The 18884-nt window shown below is 40.8% G+C and overlaps 1 protein-coding gene across 1 annotated transcript; it reads right to left on the reverse strand.

Annotated features, from left to right (window-relative positions):
- Window positions 1–914: 914 nt before the first annotated feature.
- LOC124112393 (octapeptide-repeat protein T2-like) lies at window positions 915–5840 on the reverse strand. Its single transcript, XM_046472487.2, has 3 exons — window positions 5814–5840; window positions 2178–2496; window positions 915–976 (listed from the first exon to the last, which is right to left on the reverse strand). The coding sequence occupies exons 1-3, from the start codon at window positions 5838–5840 to the stop codon at window positions 915–917; spliced, it is 408 nt and encodes a 135-aa protein (XP_046328443.2).
- Between the last annotated feature and the right edge of the window lie 13044 nt (window positions 5841–18884).

Below are 18884 nucleotides of genomic sequence, written 5' to 3' on the forward strand. Positions count from 1 at the left end.
ACCACGTCCAACAAATTACCTCCCTTTTTGCAATAAAATATTCACACGTACGAAAGACTAATAAAAACGTCAACGACGGCAACAACATCATTTTCTCACGTTTTCCAACCTCAAATTAAGCATAGATAACGGAAGAATTATCCCTTAATCCAGAAACCTTATCCGCCATTATCAGTTCGGCGTTGGGCAGGTTGCAAGGCTACTTTGAAACCTGATGCCAGAGGTGTCTACTAAGCCAACTAGATCACGTGTAGGCTGACCCGTCCTGGCATGGTCCGTAGACTTGTATATTGCAGTTTTACGCTGTCTTTGATGGTGTGGCGAGGCCCAGGTGGTGCCGTCACGCTTCAAGCATCAAAAGGCAGCTTTCCGCTAGTCGGGGGCCGAAGGGTCATCCTGTTCATGAAAATCTGGTAATGATGGGAGAGAGAGGCGTCACTGTCAGCATGTTTCATTTACAGCGATGCGTGCGCATGTTCCACGTGTGTTTATGCGCACGCAGATGAAATACGTGATGCTCTTGAGTGCCCCATAGTTTCAAAGTATCATACACCAAATCGCCCAACAAGCCTTATTGAAACTGTTTATGAATCAGATATCGGATCGGCGGTTAATACACGGTAATACCTGGTGATTCAAGTTTATTAGTTTTTGCGTGTGTATGGAGGAAAAGATAAAACATACTAGATGCAAGATATAATCTGACATGATATTTTGATATACTCCCCTTCTTATACGTCTCCTCCTACATCTCTTCCCCGTCTGATTCTTCTTCTCCTCTCCTACCTCTTCCTCTTCTGATTCTTCTCCCCCTCTCTACCTCTTCCCTTTCTTATTCGTCTTTCCTCCTACCTCTCCCTCTTCTGATTCTTCTCCTCCTCTCTACCTCTTCCCTTTCTGATTCGTCTTTCCTCCTACCTCTCCCTCTTCTGATTCTTCTCCTCATCTCTACCACTTCCTACTTCTTCATCGGAGTCTGCCCGTGTTGATCAGGGTAGAGAATTTGTATTCAGGAACCCATGCTTGCCATAAGAGGCGACTATGTTTTATCGTAAGAGGTAACTGACGGGATCGGGTGGTCAGGCTCGCTGACTTGGTTGCACAACCAGGATTTCATACATTTTACATAAGAATCTTATCTATTCCCCGTCAGAAATCAAGCACCACAAGAGGTGACTAACGGAATCGGGTGGTCAGGCTCGCCGAGTTGGCGGATGTATGTCATCGTATCCTAATTGCGTACATCGATGCTCATGACATCAATCACTGGACTGTCTGGTCTAGATGCGATTATTTACAGACCACCGTCATATAGTTGGTATATTATGCGGCGTTCAACAGCAAACAAACAAACAAAACTATCAAGCAACGAACATTGTTCAGTATTCAGTTTTCGTTAATCCAGACTGGACGATGACGGTCGGGTTAATGAGGATCTACAATACACCTACAAGCTAAGTATTTGGCTAAACTGTGGATCGCCAATAGTTATCCAATCATACAGTATCCACAAAACAAAGTGTATGTCACCATTTAAACTAGAACCGGTGTTGTGTTATTTACCCCTTTAACTTTTTAGCGCGAATAAGTACTATCTTGTTTTGTGCGGCGTTAAACAAAAAATTATACTTCTCCATCTCTCCTACCTCTCCCTCTTCCGATTTTCCTCCTCCTCTCTACCTCTTCCCTTTCTGATTCTTATCCATCTCTCCTACCTCTCCCTCTTCCGATTCTTCTCCTCTCTACCTCTTCCCTTTCTGATTCTTATCCATCTCTCCTACCTCTCCCTCTTCCGATTCTTCTCCTCCTCTCTACCTCTTCCCTTTCTTATTCGTCTTTCCTCCTACCTCTCCCTCTTCTGATTCTTCTCCACATCTCTACCACTTCCCTTTCTTATTCGTCTTTCCTCCTACCTCTCCCTCTTCCGATTCTTCTCCTCATCTCTACCACTTCTCTTTCTTATTCGTCTTTCCTCCTACCTCTCCCTCTTCTGATTCCTCTCCTCCTCTCTACCACTTCCCTTTCTTATTCGTCTTTCCTCCTACCTCTCCCTCTTCTGATTCTTTTCCTCATCTCTACCACTTCTCTTTCTTATTCGTCTTTCCTCCTACCTCTCCCTCTTCTGATTCTTCTCCTCATCTCTACCACTTCCCTTTCTTATTCGTCTTTCCTCCTACCTCTCCCTCTTCTGATTCTTCTCCTCATCTCTACCACTTCCCTCTCTGATTCGTCTTTCCTCCTACCTCTCCCTCTTCTGATTCTTCTCCTCATCTCTACCACTTCCCTTTCTGATTCGTCTTTCCTCCTACCTCTCCCTCTTCTGATTCTTTTCCTCCTCTCTGCATCTTCCCTTTCTGATTCGTCTTTCTTCCTTTCTCTCCCACATCTTCCCCTTCTGATGCTTCTCCATCTCTCCAACCTCTTCCCCTTCTGATGCTTCTCCACATCACCTACCTCTTCCCCTCCTGATTCTTCTCCATCTCTTTCTCCATCTCGCTCAACACATAAAGAAACAATACATTAGTGAACAAAATCTGGTTGTTCTCGTCGTTATGTCTACGGCGAATTGTTAATAATAATACGCGTCAATAAACAACAGCTTGATTGGTATGTGGTAAATATCCGTTACATGTGCAACGTTTAGTGAATTCATTTGGGCCATAATTTAGTACTCACTCACTCACCCCCTTTATCACTCACTCACACTCATATCAGCAACGGCAAATGTCGCGGAGTTTGCATGATAGGGTCGCGATCGACGCGGTGCAAGTTGGAGATGTGCACAAACAAATGTCCACATGATCGCGATCGTTGAGCGAAATGTACGCGTCCAAAACAAAAGTGGTTGTTTTTAGCAATAGTGTATGAACCTTTCGTAAAATCGTTAATAAACCTTATTTTGAACTTTTATCTCCAAAACAAGTCGAGGTAAAACAAACAATTTCCAATTTCCATAATAAACCTTTATCATAAATCGTGTAGAGTGTGACAGTAGAATCCTAAGAAAATAGAACTATGCTGAATGCTATCAGACAACACTATACAGACAAGAACGAGTCAATGGATAATGAGATCATAAGTTTAACTATACCTAGACAGAAATGCATCGAATTACGTTTTTTTCCTTTGTAATGTCCTCCCGTTGTTTTCCCTTATAATTGTTTACCACCAGATGTTGTTGACCTGATCTTGAAATGTGAAAGTCTTCCTTTTTTATTTCTAGTAAAACATTTTAAGTTCTGATTGACTTCACAATGATGCGCTGGTGAAGAACTCATATAGGAAGTCCTCTGAAGCATATTTGAAACAGAGCAAAGCATCTTATAATTTGACAACGGGTGTCAGATAAAAGGTGTTAATCTAATATATAAGGGAAGTGAGGAAGTGTTTTGGGGTGAGCTCCAGACATAATAAGGAGTGAGGTTTGTTTGACATGAATTTTCATCTGTAAAGAAGTAGGAACGTTTCTTTGTCATCCATTAAACGTGGCACGTGTCTCTGATATAAAGTCTGCGGTTTAATGTTTATCTTTGCACATTGTCAGCAAATCAGCGTGAAAATAATTTCTTACACTTGCAACATGTTTCTATCAGTAAATCAAATGCCACCTGAAGATTTATGTTAGAAACTATTCATTAACGTAAGTTGATTATCCGAATTTTATCAATCTGAACTGACGAATTTCTTTGAAAAGAACAAAGATTTTCTAAAATATAGCCAACACGATAAACTAAGATATAATCCACACTGCTGCGATTTCAACTCCAATTTACGTGCGACACGTTGAAGGCGAACAATCAAAATGTTTTTGCACCATTACGACATTTGTGGAACCATTTTACGACAACAGTTTCCGATGACGACATGTTGAGACCACCTGACAAAGATAGCGTCTCACTGCCAATCACGAGGCCACAAAACCGGTGTAACAGGTTGTTGCTTGCCATGTAAACACGGGCCGGCGGACATTTGATCACTCGCCCGGAACTTTATTGCCAGGAATATGAGGGACATGTGCAGAGCTTTGTCTTGTTCGGCCGAAATCCTCACGTTCTCCACGGTGTTAGTTTGACGTTCCCCCCGTCTCTGGTCGGAATTTCAACATAAAACGACATCCATATGGCCGTGTGGATAATTAATGGATGGACCGGCGGTTTCAACTCTTCTTTTGTTTGTAGATATTTCGGAAAAGCGGGCTTCATCGAATGTCATAGTTTTTTACAACGTAAGGATCGTGTTCAGAATTTTAATGAAACAAATTATATACATTTAAATTCATACTTAGTATCCAGCAAATCTCGTCAATCAAGCCGACGTCCACTCAACAAAGAATACGAGACACGAAAAAAACTCGGTAACTCGAACTCCCCAAACTCGATTTATCGGTTTGACGATGTCACGTTGCATTTCTGCAGATCATTGTCGCTGCTCAAAGTCAGTACTCGAATCAGCAAGCAGTAGCGATCGATCCAGAGGGGTTCGACTCCCACCCGCAACATCTTGGCAACATCCTCCGAGTCATCGCAGGTTCTCTTCTAAGGATCAACACGATTGATCTGCCACACAAATACTCCGGCTCGTGGGTTTCACCCGTGTCACACTGGGCGCTCTTCACGAAAGAATCTGACAAGCTGTATCCCCTGCCCTACACGTGTACTGGAGAGTTTTCAGTGACTTCTGTGTAATTAGTCACGGTGTTTCTGTGATAGGTTTCACTCTGTGCAGGTACATAGGACACGCCACGTTCGTGGACACTAAGCTGATATATTTTACGAGGTTGCGTATACTCGTGTGAATGTACACCGATAGTTACTTTGTTACTCTCTCTCTCTCTCTCTCTCTCTCTCTCTCTCTCTCTCTGTATATATATATATATATATTCCACGCGCGTTGTCTTAAACGCTTCTGGGGGCACGGGGTGGCCCAGTCGTCTAAGGCGCCGCGATTCGCTGTGCAGAGTTGCGTCCCTTGGGCACGCAAGAAACCTATGACGGTTGGTTCGAATCCCGGTTCGCCCCGATTATGTTTCTAGGTTTGTCAGCACCATACCCGTGCTCGTGGGTTTCACCGAAGTGGTAAACGTCTGATACCTGCATCACTTCAGGCTTTCCTCCCACATTAAGCTGACACGCCGTGAAATAACTGGAATAATGTTAAAAGCGGCGTTAAACCCAACTCACTCACTCACTCACTTAAACGCTTTTAAATTAGATAAAACAACTGGTTAATCTGCACCCTGTTAGTCCGGAAACGCCACATCAGAGCGATATTGACCAGAACGTCTACGTGCGCGCAAGACCCGTGAAGATCCGGGTTAGAATAGGTCTTTAACAACCCATCCTTGACGGAACAGGCGATAAAAGGGATCTGGTTTTCAGGCTCGCTGACTTGGTTGATACATGTTATCGTAACCCTTTTGCGTGGATCGAAGCTCATGACTTCAATCACTGGATTATCTGCTCCAGACTCGATTATTTACAACTGGAATATTACAAGCAAAGAACACTGTTACGTACTCATTATTCGTCTATCCGGACTCTGAACGGTAACGTTTGGATTAACGAAGTTCCACAGCATAACTATAAGATTAGTATTTGGTTAAATTGTGGATCACCAATAGTGTTTTATCCAAAACAAACAGTACGCCGCATTCAACAACATTCAAACTATAGGACGACGGCCTGTAAATAATCGAGTCAGGAATCGGACACGATTTTACAGTGATTGATATTATAAGCAACGATGCACGCCGTCGTGGTATGATGAAACGCAATTTTTCAGCTGACCACCAGACCGATCAAATCGCTCCTTACATTCAGGTTCTGTTGCCCCGAATCCATACTTGCGCTTTCTTTCAGTAGACAAGCCAATAGTAGACAATGGGAAAATAATGTACAATAGAATATTTCGTTCACTTGCACACGTAACCAATTGGCCACTGAATTCAATTTGATTTATTTCATCATACAACAGCATTGGCCTTGGTATATATTAATCCCGATAAGGAACAAAATGATACCAGACGTTGCAAAAAGATATAAACTGAAAAAACGTGCAACAGGGTGAAAATGACAATGAAAATGTGGATGGATTTGACATAATGATAACGTCTCAATGTACGTATCACGACTGAGTGAACCCGTGCATCAAGGGTAAAGTATTTAAAGTAATATAACATTAACCTGAAAAACTACTATTCTTGAAGCATGCAGAGTTAATTGTAGTGTTACAATAATTTAGCAATTACCCTTCAGACTGTCGCATCAACATTTGTTTAATTACTGCATGTTTACCACTGCAGCGTGTGACGAGAACGTGACGTGATTACGGCAGGTGCAACGCTTGGGTGACGTCCAACGGTCTATTTTGCAACGCTTTGAACGAAAACTGCCACACCCTTTTGTTCAATTTTTTTTATCTCCCGCGACGGTCAAATATTTACTCAAGACCGATATGATTATGATGATTATGCTGCGATTTAGTCATACCGGGCCGTCCATCACGAGTTATACATAGGAATTGTTTATCTGACGGGAGGAGCGTGACTTGTTGCGAATATGGTCTCTCTTCTCTGTTCCGTCCGTCACTTCATTTTAACAATCAGAACAAAGGATTCTAGGGTATTAGATTTAAACAAAAAGGGACCGACGTGAAAACTTTGTTAAAAACATCTTTTTGACATGAACTCTCCACCGGTTTTGTCACGAAAAGATTTTGCACGGGACAGGTGTAAACACAATTTGAATGGCTGGCATTATTCTTGTGAACAAAGTTGTGATTTAGTTCCCATTTTTTCAAAGTGTATTGAATGATTATTAGACAATCTTCATCCAAATATTAGCCCGTTAGAGACTTTATTTCAATCCGCCAAGAGGTAAATGAGAATATGTTTGTTGAGAGCAATATTTCAATTATCTTTTTTTCGATAAGATGGATTCAGATTGAGTTGAATTGGTTCACAAACAATGGAGGATAAATATTATTTGCAGAGCAGGATAATTGCTGTGCGGGTAATTATTTCATTATACGATCTAAGGGGTATCATGTACAAGCACCAGTGTGAGTTATACATTGCGTATCTGATATTTTAGTAAATAAGGTTATATACCACATGGTCACTGTAGGTTTCATATCTGAATGAATATTTTATCACGCTACCATTAACGATTTCAAAGAAATTAATTCTTCATTTGGTAGATACAGCTTAAATGTTTATCTGTTCATTTCAATTAAAACTCCTGCTTGTATATGTTTGACATCTTATTGCAACATAATTATTCGATTAACTGATTCGACAACATAATAAAGCATTATTATTACAACAAGTACATAATTGTTCGTACATTCGTTCTTGCTGGAAATATATGTTTAGAGCACAAACAAATTTGGTCCGTTTATGTTTTAGGTAACAGAAATAAGGAAGATGAAGTGAGTGAGTGAGTTTTTTCGCCGCTTTTAAGAGTATTTTAAATACATCACGGCATGTCAGCTTAAAGAGGGACGTAAGAGGAAGTGATGCAGGTTTGGACTTTGATGAAACCCACGAGTAGTGGTGAGAAACCTGGAGAGTCTGGAGATGGTAATTTCCTGAAGCAAGATTAATGTGTCAAAATATATCTCAGTTGATGTATGCATCATATACTTATTGTTCAAAACTTTATCAATCCATTAGCCATTATTAGACATAAGTTTGCATTTCATCTTTTTTATATCATTAACAGGGGATCTTTTCCCGTGGGGGGGGGGGGGGGGGGGGGGGTAACCGTAGATACACTCGTTTCTTGGTATCTTAGCATTAAATCACCATTCGAAAAATAATGATTTTTAAAAATATTGCTGTGGACTAATATTTCGAATTAAATATATGACGTCTCATCTTTCTTTTCTTTCTATCATCTACATCAGCATCAATGCACAGTTTTGTATCTGTGAATGTTAACACATGAGACAAATCTATTAGAGGAGACATTTGAGAGAAAGCAATGAAGCTGTGACGTGTCCCGTCTGATCCCATTTTCTGCCATCGACAAAGCATAAAAGAAAATTGCCAAATTAATGAATTGTACTACAGTGATAAAATAACCACCAAAACCCTTTCCGCGATGGATTAAAATACAAAATTCGCGTGTGTCGGTTAGCCATCATTTTCTTTGTCTTGCCGCAGTTTTGAACGGCACGAGCCACAAAATCACGTGATTCACGCCAAAGTCTCGCGCGGACGTGACCGGGGAATATGCACGAGCATTTATGCATTCGCCGCGGTCCAAGACCTACTCCTAATAGACTGACACGCAGCACGATAACTAAACATCTTCCGCGTTTCGCTTCCCTCAAAGTACTCTTTCCAAACACGCAAAATATCCTTAATCGACAGATTAAAACATTTGAGGTCATGGGTTGTTGCTCTTCTGACAAAAAGGGGCAATTTGAGAAGTTGGTGTGTTATTCCTAGTTTTCAAGACAAAACCTGACCAATTTGGAAGCAAAACGGCACGTGGCCTCGAATCACCACGACAAACCGAGCTTTCTGCATCTGCTTGCTGTGTAACCGACGCATGGCGGTCCCGATAGCTCTAACTTTTGAACCTTCCGTTTGTTGTTGATAGTTCATCTTAAATCGATTTAAAAGTCAAAGATATCATGGAATATTGACTTTCCCCCAGACGTAAACGGCCGTGTGTTATGAAATCTAATTGTATTAAATAGGAACATATGTTTTGTTTTGGGGATCGTGAGCACATAATAGTTCTGTATTATTAACGGTTTTGTAAAGATAAGACGGATAACACGCCGTTACATGCCACTGTTACGACAAATAATATTTAGGGTTTACAAATGTTATTTAGTAATAAATACAAATCGTTATAACCGTAGTTTACTGTAATTAGAATGCTTAATGCTACTGTTAATGCGAGGTTAGCGAGTGAATATAGTTTTACGTCGCTTTCCGGAATTCCCCAGCAATATCCGGGGGAGGGAACCAGAAAAGGGTTCCACATATTGGATCCATGTGGGGAATCGAACCCGGGACCCGGGACAAGAGAACGCTTTCACCGCAAAGCTACCCCAGCCCCAAGTAAGAAGTTAAACCCAATTTCACTTCACATTATGTAACGTTTATAGGTAACAATATGGTATCTGTTCAATTTAATCTAAGACCATTGTGATATTGTGCATATCGCGATACAGTGCTTGGATATTCACTCAGTATTTAACTGTACGATGCGTCGCTTTAATGTTTATGCTAATAATTCCTAATGGTATGATACAATCTACACAATTACTGTGTGTAACCCGCGTTTCAGTGGTTGTTAAAGTGTATCTTAATTGACAACATGGTATTCTTATATTCACCCTAACCTTGCCACTTAACAGCACTTGGCATCAAGATCACTTCCAATGTCGCAAACGATATTGTTACCATCGTGTAGCTCAGATACAATACAGGGGATATTAAATGTGTTATTTATTCAGTGTTCTGGGGAATACGACTCGTTATCCACTAAGAAAACCATCCAAATGCAGACGTAATAATTAATATTGAAATATCATTATCAGAATTGTAGATTAAATAGATTAACCAAATCGCGACAAATAACTTCTAATCATTTGCCGTATCGTCCTATACTTATCCTTAAGAAATGGGCCAAAGTTGTATTGCACTGTCTATCGCCTTGACATTAAATATACCTTTTTATCTCATAGTTTAATTAATCATCCTAAATTATAGAGATCAGATCGGTAAATACTCAAACAAATCGATAAATATACTATTTATGCAAATATTGTATGGCTTGCGCTCAAAAGGCCCTTAATCATAGTCACAAAACCAGTTTATAGTGTTCAAAATCGGATGGAAATACTATAAGAAGGAGCGGTAATAATAGTTTTATGGAAGATACTCTCTAATATGCAGACAAAAAGACGTTGGCCAGAAAACCAGTGTCCAAAGTGCATAAAATGAAGACAAATAAAACTAACAATTAGTGGTTAGAGTGTCCGAGAGGTAAATGTGTTGGTATCAGTTGGACAAAGAGGGACGAGAAAGTAGAACCTTGATGATACGGACTCCTTTATGAAATAAACTGCCGGGGAAAATAAAGTATATACCCGCGTTTGATGGTGGCTAAAATGAAACAAACAAGAAATAGTTTTTAGACGGTGATGTATACTTGTGTTTTGGACTTAAGTTTGCAGTGTTGCGGCGACTGTTTTCAGCCAGGTAACTTTTGGATAATGTTTGTACTTTTTTGGTCAAATCAAATTTCAAGTTTACCTGGCAATTTACAATCGTTTTCGATTCAGAGCAATGATACAGTCAAGAAAGAGAAGAAACACCACAGCTGTATTAAAGTTACTAGACGGGTGCAGGTCAGTCTATTATCGTTAGGTATCTTATCGCTTACATGTGTTCCGGCTAGTGCTTTGTACATACATATGTTTATTTGTTGTTTATCGCCTTGTTTATTATATTTTGATGCAATAAATACCGGGGTTGTTCGTGAGTCTACCATGACACCGAGTGAGTGAGTTAGTTGGGTTTAACGCCGCTTTTAACAGTATTCCAGTTATATCGCGGCGTGTCAGCTTTATGTGGGAGGAAAGCCCGAAGTGATGCAGGTCTCAGACGTTTACCACTTCGGTGAAACCCACGAGCACGGGTATGGTGCTGACAAACCTAGAAACATAATTGGGGCGAACCGGGATTCGAACCCACAATCATAGGTTTCTTGCGTGCCCAAGGGACGCGACTCTGCACAGCAAATCGCGACGACTGGGCCACCCGTGCCCCCACCATGATACCGAAGAAAGCTTGATTCTGATTGGTCAAAATACCATTGAATCAGGTATCTAATTCCATTCCAAAACTAGTTTCCTCAAACGCTGAAGTGTGAATACATCGATCGTTCGATAGCTGACATGTACATATATATATATTCAGATAAAAAGAAGCTTTTAAAACTATACTTTCGACATTGGATCATTATATATCGGTGATGTTTCAGTAACTGGTTAGTCAAAAAACATCGGTATTCAAGACAGATCAGGATGGTTAAGTTTACAATGGTTGGGCCAGCAGGCTAATGTTCATAAGTAAATCATCATCATGATGTTGAACATAACGGCTTTTGCCCAGAAGTTGTTTGATCAAGGTTACCACATTAAAGGCCCCAGGATAACTTGCAAACGTCTTATGGTAGAGATGCGGAGGACATTTCCAAATTTGACGCATTAGTGACAAAAATGATGTACGATGCAATTCCCTATTTTGACTTGTACCATATGTTTCTCTGCTTTTCGTAGGTGAATAATTGACTTGCCTTTGCATGTGTTTGTTATCGGTGCCACCGGTGGGCCAGGATATGCTCACGTTTTCGCGAACACCTGGTATCATCACTATTTTATAGTGATCATGAAGACAGGCTCATTGTTTGGTCGGAATCGTACAAACGAATCAGCTAAGGGCAGATATTTCTGTTAAACTTGGAAAGGGTGTTGTAGCTCGTAGTTACAAATTGGGATTGGCCTTTGGTTTCATGATATTTGTAAATAGCACTGTCACCACTAACACAACTTTTTTTGGCACCCATGAGCAGTGAAGAGTAACAGTCCCAATTTATGATAAGAGGTATCTAAGCTTCAGTAGGACTGCTTCAAATATCACAACACAGTTGGTTTAACTGGATACATGACTATGTTTTCCTTTCTCTTTATTTTCAGGAGTAACGCTCCACGGCTATCCCAAACCCGCCTTTTCACATCAATATTCACTCAAGACGAGTGTCAAATGGTAACACATGCACGGTTTAAAAAATTGTATTGATGCTGAAGTTAGTTGTGGACCTGATCACCTGATCTGTTAATATATATACATTTAACTCGATAATCTTTCAAATCTTTGAAATATTATTCAACATAATTTTTTATATAAAACGAGATTAGAAATTAATGAACGTATGTTACACCGGACGGCCTTGGCCTAATTTGGGAAAAGACACCTTCACTGTTACTGAATGATTTATGTGTTATACTTCCGCTTTTAACGCCGTCCCAGTTATAACTTCATCATATTTCATATTCCATAATGCCAAACAATAACGCAACTCTCGCTTCAACTGAGAGTCGTAAAAACCTTCAAAGGAAATAAGGTTGACTTTAAGTGTTGAAGTCGTCAAATAAGTAGGGTTGGACACGACATCTCCTACGGGGGTAGGGAGGGGGACCTTAACGCTGGGGGAATCACAAGGGAATTGTTACAGTTCTTTCACCCATAATATTTCTGTCATTTGACCGGTCACTTAGCTAGCTTCTTGGAGCCATACGGGGGTCTCAAATAGTCCTAGGTGAAGCGGAATTGAGGTCTAACGTCATAATATGCATTGTAAACTGCCAAGTCGGTGTTCAATAGTCGATCTTTTATGATTGTATGACAGTAATTTTTCGGGGGCGACCGTAATGACGAAATTAATGCAATAGATCCCCGGCACTCGCATCGCCCTGGCTCCATGGACGCGGCGCGTGCCCCAACCCCACGGGCCCTAGTTCCTGGGAGACTGCACAATTAGCAACGGACAAACGCGGGGATAGCGTTACAGAGGAAACGTGCCGTCAAAGAGTTGCGTTTAATTAGCAACAAGAGGACAAGTCTGTCTCTTTTCTAATTTTTGCACGACGAGCAAATACCGCTCACCCCAATCCTCATTCGCTCCGGTCTGCGAAAGAAACTTGATCCACCCTACCTTAAGAGATGGGCGTGACCCTTACCCCCGGATCCCGGGGGTGAGGAACTCTCAAGCCTGAGGGAGGGGCAAAATGCGAACTATCATCAACGATAACGAAAATGATCGCTCAAATTTTGTGAGAAGGACAAGAAAGTCACAGTCATAAATATGAAAAGGCTCGCTCTGTCGATCACTCAACGACATTTAATGCTATTAAGTACAGTGCTTTCTGTTCCCACGACTTCACTCTGCTGATATCATAATTCTATTTGTGAACATATTGTGACAATGACGGGGATCTTTGTATTATGCAGGGTGACTTTTGACCTGGGTCCTCATTACAATATGGTTTTGAGCAAATAATTCGCGGAATTGCTCGTATAGATGACAAATGAATATCTGATACACGAATCACGAAAATTCCCGAAGGGGCTCTTCGCGGTTTGGTTCGAGCGCTGGCACAAATGGCTGCATATTATGTTATACACATTACCATCATGCTGATACGCTCACATAGTTTTCTCTTGCAAAGGGACGGGTTTGTTTCGCAAAAAACACAACCATGACATAATATTGAATATCCATGGCTGTCAACAGCTATTATACTCTGGAAATATGTAAATTGGAACGGATGGAAAAATAATGATCGATTTGTTTGAAAACTGAAACGTACATTCCATTGTATCATAAATTATAGTTCATTCGAAATCTGCGAGAACATTTGAGCCTTGGCGAAACAGCACTGAACATTTGACCGAGTGAGCGAGTTGGATTCTTACTTGGGACAACAAGAAAGGTCACGCACTTTGCACCAGTGTGAGAAATCGAACCCGACCCTCAACCGTACCCATGCTTGACGCAATCTTATTGCTAGCCAACTATTCCCAATAAAACCCGTACCATGCCCGTTGGTTTCACGAAAGTGGTAAGCTTTTAAGACGAGCATCACGTACGGTTGTCTTTCCACATGAAGCTGATACGCCGTGATATAACTGGAACATTGTTTAAACGGCGTTAAACTCAACTAACGCACTCCTAATAAACTAGAGGCAATCCTTTTATCAAAACCTATGCTAACGACTTATAGTCCAATTCTAATTATAATACCAGGTGTTGGCGGAACGGAGAACGGCGTTCAAACCCAACTCACTCACTACTAATAAACTAGAGGCAATACTTTTATAAAAACCTATGCTAACGACTTATAGTCCAGTTCTAATTATAACACCAGGTATTGGCGGAACGGTGAACGGCGTTAAACCCAACTCACTCACTCCCAAAAAAACTAGAGGCAATACTTTTATCAAAACCCATGGTAACGACTTATAGTCCAGTTCTAATAACAACATCAGGTGTTGGCGGAACGGTGAACGGCGTTAAACCCAACTCACTCACTCCTAATAAACTTGAGGCAATACTTTTGTCAAAACCTATGCTAACGACTCATAGTCCAGTTCTAATCATAACACCAGATGTTGGCGGAAGGAAGAATGTCCTGCCCTTACGTGTGAAGTTCGACGTCTAGCCACAGTTATCCCCTGGAACAGAACCGCTCAGGCCTTCGGATACATCAACATGTGTTTGTGATATCAAATACACATGTAGCCTAAACTAAGCTGACCCAAACGGTGGTGAGATGAACTGGGGTTTAACGTCGCGTCCAAGAGTATTGCATTATATAGCGACGTGCATGCACGTGTGTGTGTGTGTGTGTGTGTGTGTGTGTGTGTGTGTGTTTGTGTGTGTGTGTGTTTGTGTTTGTGTGTGTGTGTGTGTGTGTGTGTGTGTGTGTGTGTGTGTGTGGCTGCTTGTACTAGTCCGGACTAATGCCGATTTTATAGTGCTAGCCCACTGAGATACCATGCCGCAGTTGAACATGAATACCCCACTCAGACACAGTATTCTGACTCCGAGCCGACCAGTTTTAGCGTCTTAATGCCGAGCGTCAGGCAGGGTAACAACATTATACCATCATTTAACGGGGTCGGGGTTGGTATGACGGGGCCGGGGGTCGAACTTACCGAGGAGATGCTCTATCCACTCGACCATGGGGGCGGTCGTGCCCAAAAGGCGCTTGGTCAGGGTTTCATGGAGCGCTGGGGGACATGACACAATACACGTCAAGCAGAATGTAAGATGTCAGGGTCATGATCGAAAAGGTCACATGCACCATCGCCAACATCGCGAGCTTCTGGTACGGGTCCCATAGGACGGCCAGTGGTGTACTGGATAAAGCTTAGAGTTGCCTTTTGCCAGCATCTCCGGTTCGAATCCCAGGTCTGGTATTATAACGACCTTTGGTTTGTCAGCACCATGACCATGCAGCGTTAAACCAGACACATCCACACTTACGCAAAACATGCTATCGTCACTGTTATTGTGTTGGCAGTACGGTAGGTTATGATCTATTCAGTCATGAAGTGCTGTATTTACCGGAAAAAATAAAACTGATATCTCATTTAAGTGAAAAAAAACAACAAACTTTATGCCGGAACTACTTTTATGCTGCCTCAATGATATTGTGATGTTCATAGCAAGATCGCGAAAATCATAATGAAAACAAAATAAATAAAACATTTGTCCTTTGACAAGGTTATACCAATATTCTTTACATATTTATGTTGATATTCCTTTACTGTATTTATTAATTGTCGGTTCAATATGTGTGTCAGGCATCTTTATTAAGAATAAAGTTCTATGCTAATATTCACATTCGCGGCATCAATATTGCGTGGATCGATCCTCATGATGTCAATCACTAGATTGTCTGGCCTGTTAATTACAGACCGCCGTCATATAGCTGGAATACTGCTATGTGCGACCTTAAACAATAAACAAACAAACATTCATGGTTCTTCTAGATGGAGTCATTATTTCGGGTCAACGATTTCACCCCCCTGACGCGTTACGACCATGTTATTTGGATGAATGCGAGGTTACCTTTGGGTCCATGATATATATCCTATTCAGCTTCAACAATAGAGGGGTATTGACAAAATAGGATTAAACCGTGTACTTTTGTTTAATAAACTTGAAATGAAACCAAAAATGATTCAGACCCACACAAATATCAGATACTATTTGTGTGACTCTTCCAAACATTAGGTCTAGTTCAGCCCCAAACTGAACTCTCAGAATATGCTTATCAAAAGTTGAGAAGGACATATCAACACTGCACAGGTCAACTTGAAACTGACTCAACACAGATCAGCTGCGTATCGAAACATAAGCTCCCACCTACATACGCATACATCCTAAGAACAAATGTTTATAAGAGGATAAGAGGTGTTTTTAAAGTCACAAGAAAACAGCAACGAATTCACCGTCGTCTCAGTAGTATATATGTTAGTAATCGAATACCCCAACGTGTTTGGATTGAGCTATAAGCGTCGGGGCTAGGACATAAAACACTACGTTACGACACGTTGGGACATATATCATAAAACGTATACCCTTATAAACTGATAAAGGGGGAAAGCCGATGCCAGGAGGATGCGGGAAGGCGAAGAGGTGTTTTGGCTTAGACACGCTCAAGGAATCAAGTCACAATGGCTTGAAGATCTTAGCTACCCGTTTGAAACCCCTCTCACCCAGCACGGTGTTCGCCGCCATGGATGCGTGACTATGGCCAGCTAGCTCTACTTATCACAAGTCTCGCGAGATCCCGCATGACACGCGCTTTCAATTTGACTGCGATATAATCGGGTCATTAATCGACGCAACCGATGCAAGTTGACCAATTACGGGTTTTAGGGGTGTATGCGATCTCCACAGCGTTCAAACGACATATTGTTCACCAGACAGGGGATTAGCGGAGCCATGTTGTGGATGAAGCTTGAGCAAGGCGAAACCTATCCGACATGGATATGGCGGCCATGGTCTGGCCAGTTACCTTACCTCACCGCGATAAATTGTATACAGTGGTTAGTTACTGTTCTTGACAGCATCGCATACTACTACTACTACTACTACTACTACTACTACTACTACTAATAACAACAACAACAAAAACAACAACAACAACATGTCACCCCTTTGTACCATTTTCCGGGTACAATATCAAAATCACAGTTGGATTTTAATCATTTTTGCGCATTCTCTTGCATATGAAATATACCCGAGTTCCTGGTTGACAGGTTGACGCTTACCTCGTTCACCCCCGTGATGTCGCATTCGGGACAAGTTGATGTTCCGGACAAAAGATCCCATTACACGATATATCGATAAAGTCGAGTGAAATGAGATCAGGATGTCACTACGTCACGGACCTTACACTAATATCTTTTAACATCATTTTACATGTTTTTTTTATGCATTTGTTGTGTATATAAGTTTCCGGAGCAACATTCGCATGCACATATAGCAATGCCGTACACTAATGTATGTATTTCATGCCAGAAATGTACAGAAATTCAAATTTGAAATAATTAACAATGATCCTACACCGCCACCCAGAACTTTTCGGAGAATGTGAAGACTCCCCATCACTGCTGCCCTCTTCATTAACCAGACTGTCAGAAGGGCTGTATTCCTGGTAGCAAACCCGGAAAGCGAGGTCTGCATATTTGTCATGTTTTTCCTGAATCTTGTCAATCACATTTGTGTCAAAAGGGACAGAAAATTCAATGATATAAATGATTTCATTGGATTTATAAAACAAATGTTGGCCTGGTTACGTCTGAGGCTGTATAAGGGCCTATTCCAAAGAATTTGATATTATTATTATTTTTATTATTCATTTATTTATATGATATTATTTATTTATTTCCGAATCTACGAAACAGACGATGAATGTGGCCAACACTCGTGGTCTCCGGGATGGCTCTTTCACCGGTTGTTTTCTTGACACCTCAACGTCGAACAGCAATGCTCAAGTCATCATCAACTACGAAATGGAAGCGACGAAATAGATTATATTTCTAAACGGGATTTGTATTGTCTCCACTGAGTAAAACCAAACTGTTTCATAGTAACCGCAAGCCCAGATTTTTGTTATCATTGCAATGCGTTGTCTTTTTGTTACACAGCACACCTTTAGCTGATGGTTCAAATATTGTTGGTGATCTAATTTGGGATTCGAATCTCAAGTACCAATAAATTGTACCATACATATCTGGAAATATATGTTTTAACTTCACACTCATAATAATGATAATGTGAAAGTATAACTAAATGGTGTGATATTCTGTTGATGATGACACAGACCCATCCATCCCTGTTCATCCTCTTGCCGCATCCGCGTTCATACGGACCTTCATCCCCAACGCCTTTACCGACCTGACCGTTCTTTGTAAAAAAGAAATATGTTGGCATTCATACTCCCAAGTAATAAGTTTCAGGTCATTTGCTCCAATGTGAAGCACACATCGTTTCTTGATAATTCTTGCTTCATATTCCAGACACGAAAATTAAGTATATATACATGCAGCAAAAGAAAGACTTTTTAAAAATCACTCTCAGGTCCCTGGTATTATTGGGCAATAAAACAACAAAAGCTGCCTGGCCATTCTACACTAAAGACATGGTGTCTCTGACGGTTACGTTACTGACCGGTAGATCATCATGTTTGAATTTGCCTGAGATCCTGGAGCCAGAACCCCTATTCATTTTGAATCAGGAATATCCTCCCTTGACAGATAAGGTTAGGCTTGTCTAGACAACCCCAGGGTACAATTGGGAGCATACATCAATTACTCATTATTTGAAATAGGCCAATACAAACGAAAATAACATGTGCTGGTCGGCAAAAAGTATATGGATGTTGAATGATGAAATAAGACATATTTTTTTCTTGAATAAATTGACGTCCGTATACGTAGTCAGCATCCGCAGCAGCGGAAAGGAAATTGTAGTTATAAGGGGTAAACTTTATTTCTAGCTTTTGATGTGTTATGTAGTAGTTTCCAGTTTTGAAATAAAACTTTTCCAATCATTCAAATCAAACTATTGTCATTATTAACTTTTTTATTTCCAAATGTTCATTCTTCTATGAATCTGGAAATTAATCGATTCTGATAAGTGGTTTCAAATTACAATAACCACCTCTGATTGAAACAACTGATACGATGGACGCTAACATTTGCTAAAAGTACTTATAACTCGTTGTCGGTAGACAGTTTTAAACATATCCAAAACAATTATATGTTACAAAAATGAAGATTT

Source organism: Haliotis rufescens, unplaced genomic scaffold (genome assembly GCF_023055435.1).
Source record: "Haliotis rufescens isolate VD_foot unplaced genomic scaffold, xgHalRufe1.0.p SCAF_5, whole genome shotgun sequence".
Lineage (NCBI taxonomy): Eukaryota > Metazoa > Mollusca > Gastropoda > Lepetellida > Haliotidae > Haliotis > Haliotis rufescens.

Excerpts from the sequence above, each read along its gene's own strand:
- LOC124112393 (XM_046472487.2), bottom strand. The coding sequence starts at position 5,840 with ATGGATTCGGGGCAACAGAACCTGAAT. Across the intron at positions 2,497-5,813 it reads CGGGGCAACAGAACCTGAAT|CGAGATGGAGAAAGAGATGG; the intron begins GTAAGGAGCGAT and ends TTATGTGTTGAG. Across the intron at positions 977-2,177 it reads AAGAATCAGAAGAGGGAGAG|ACTCCGATGAAGAAGTAGGA; the intron begins GTAGGAGGAAAG and ends CAACACGGGCAG.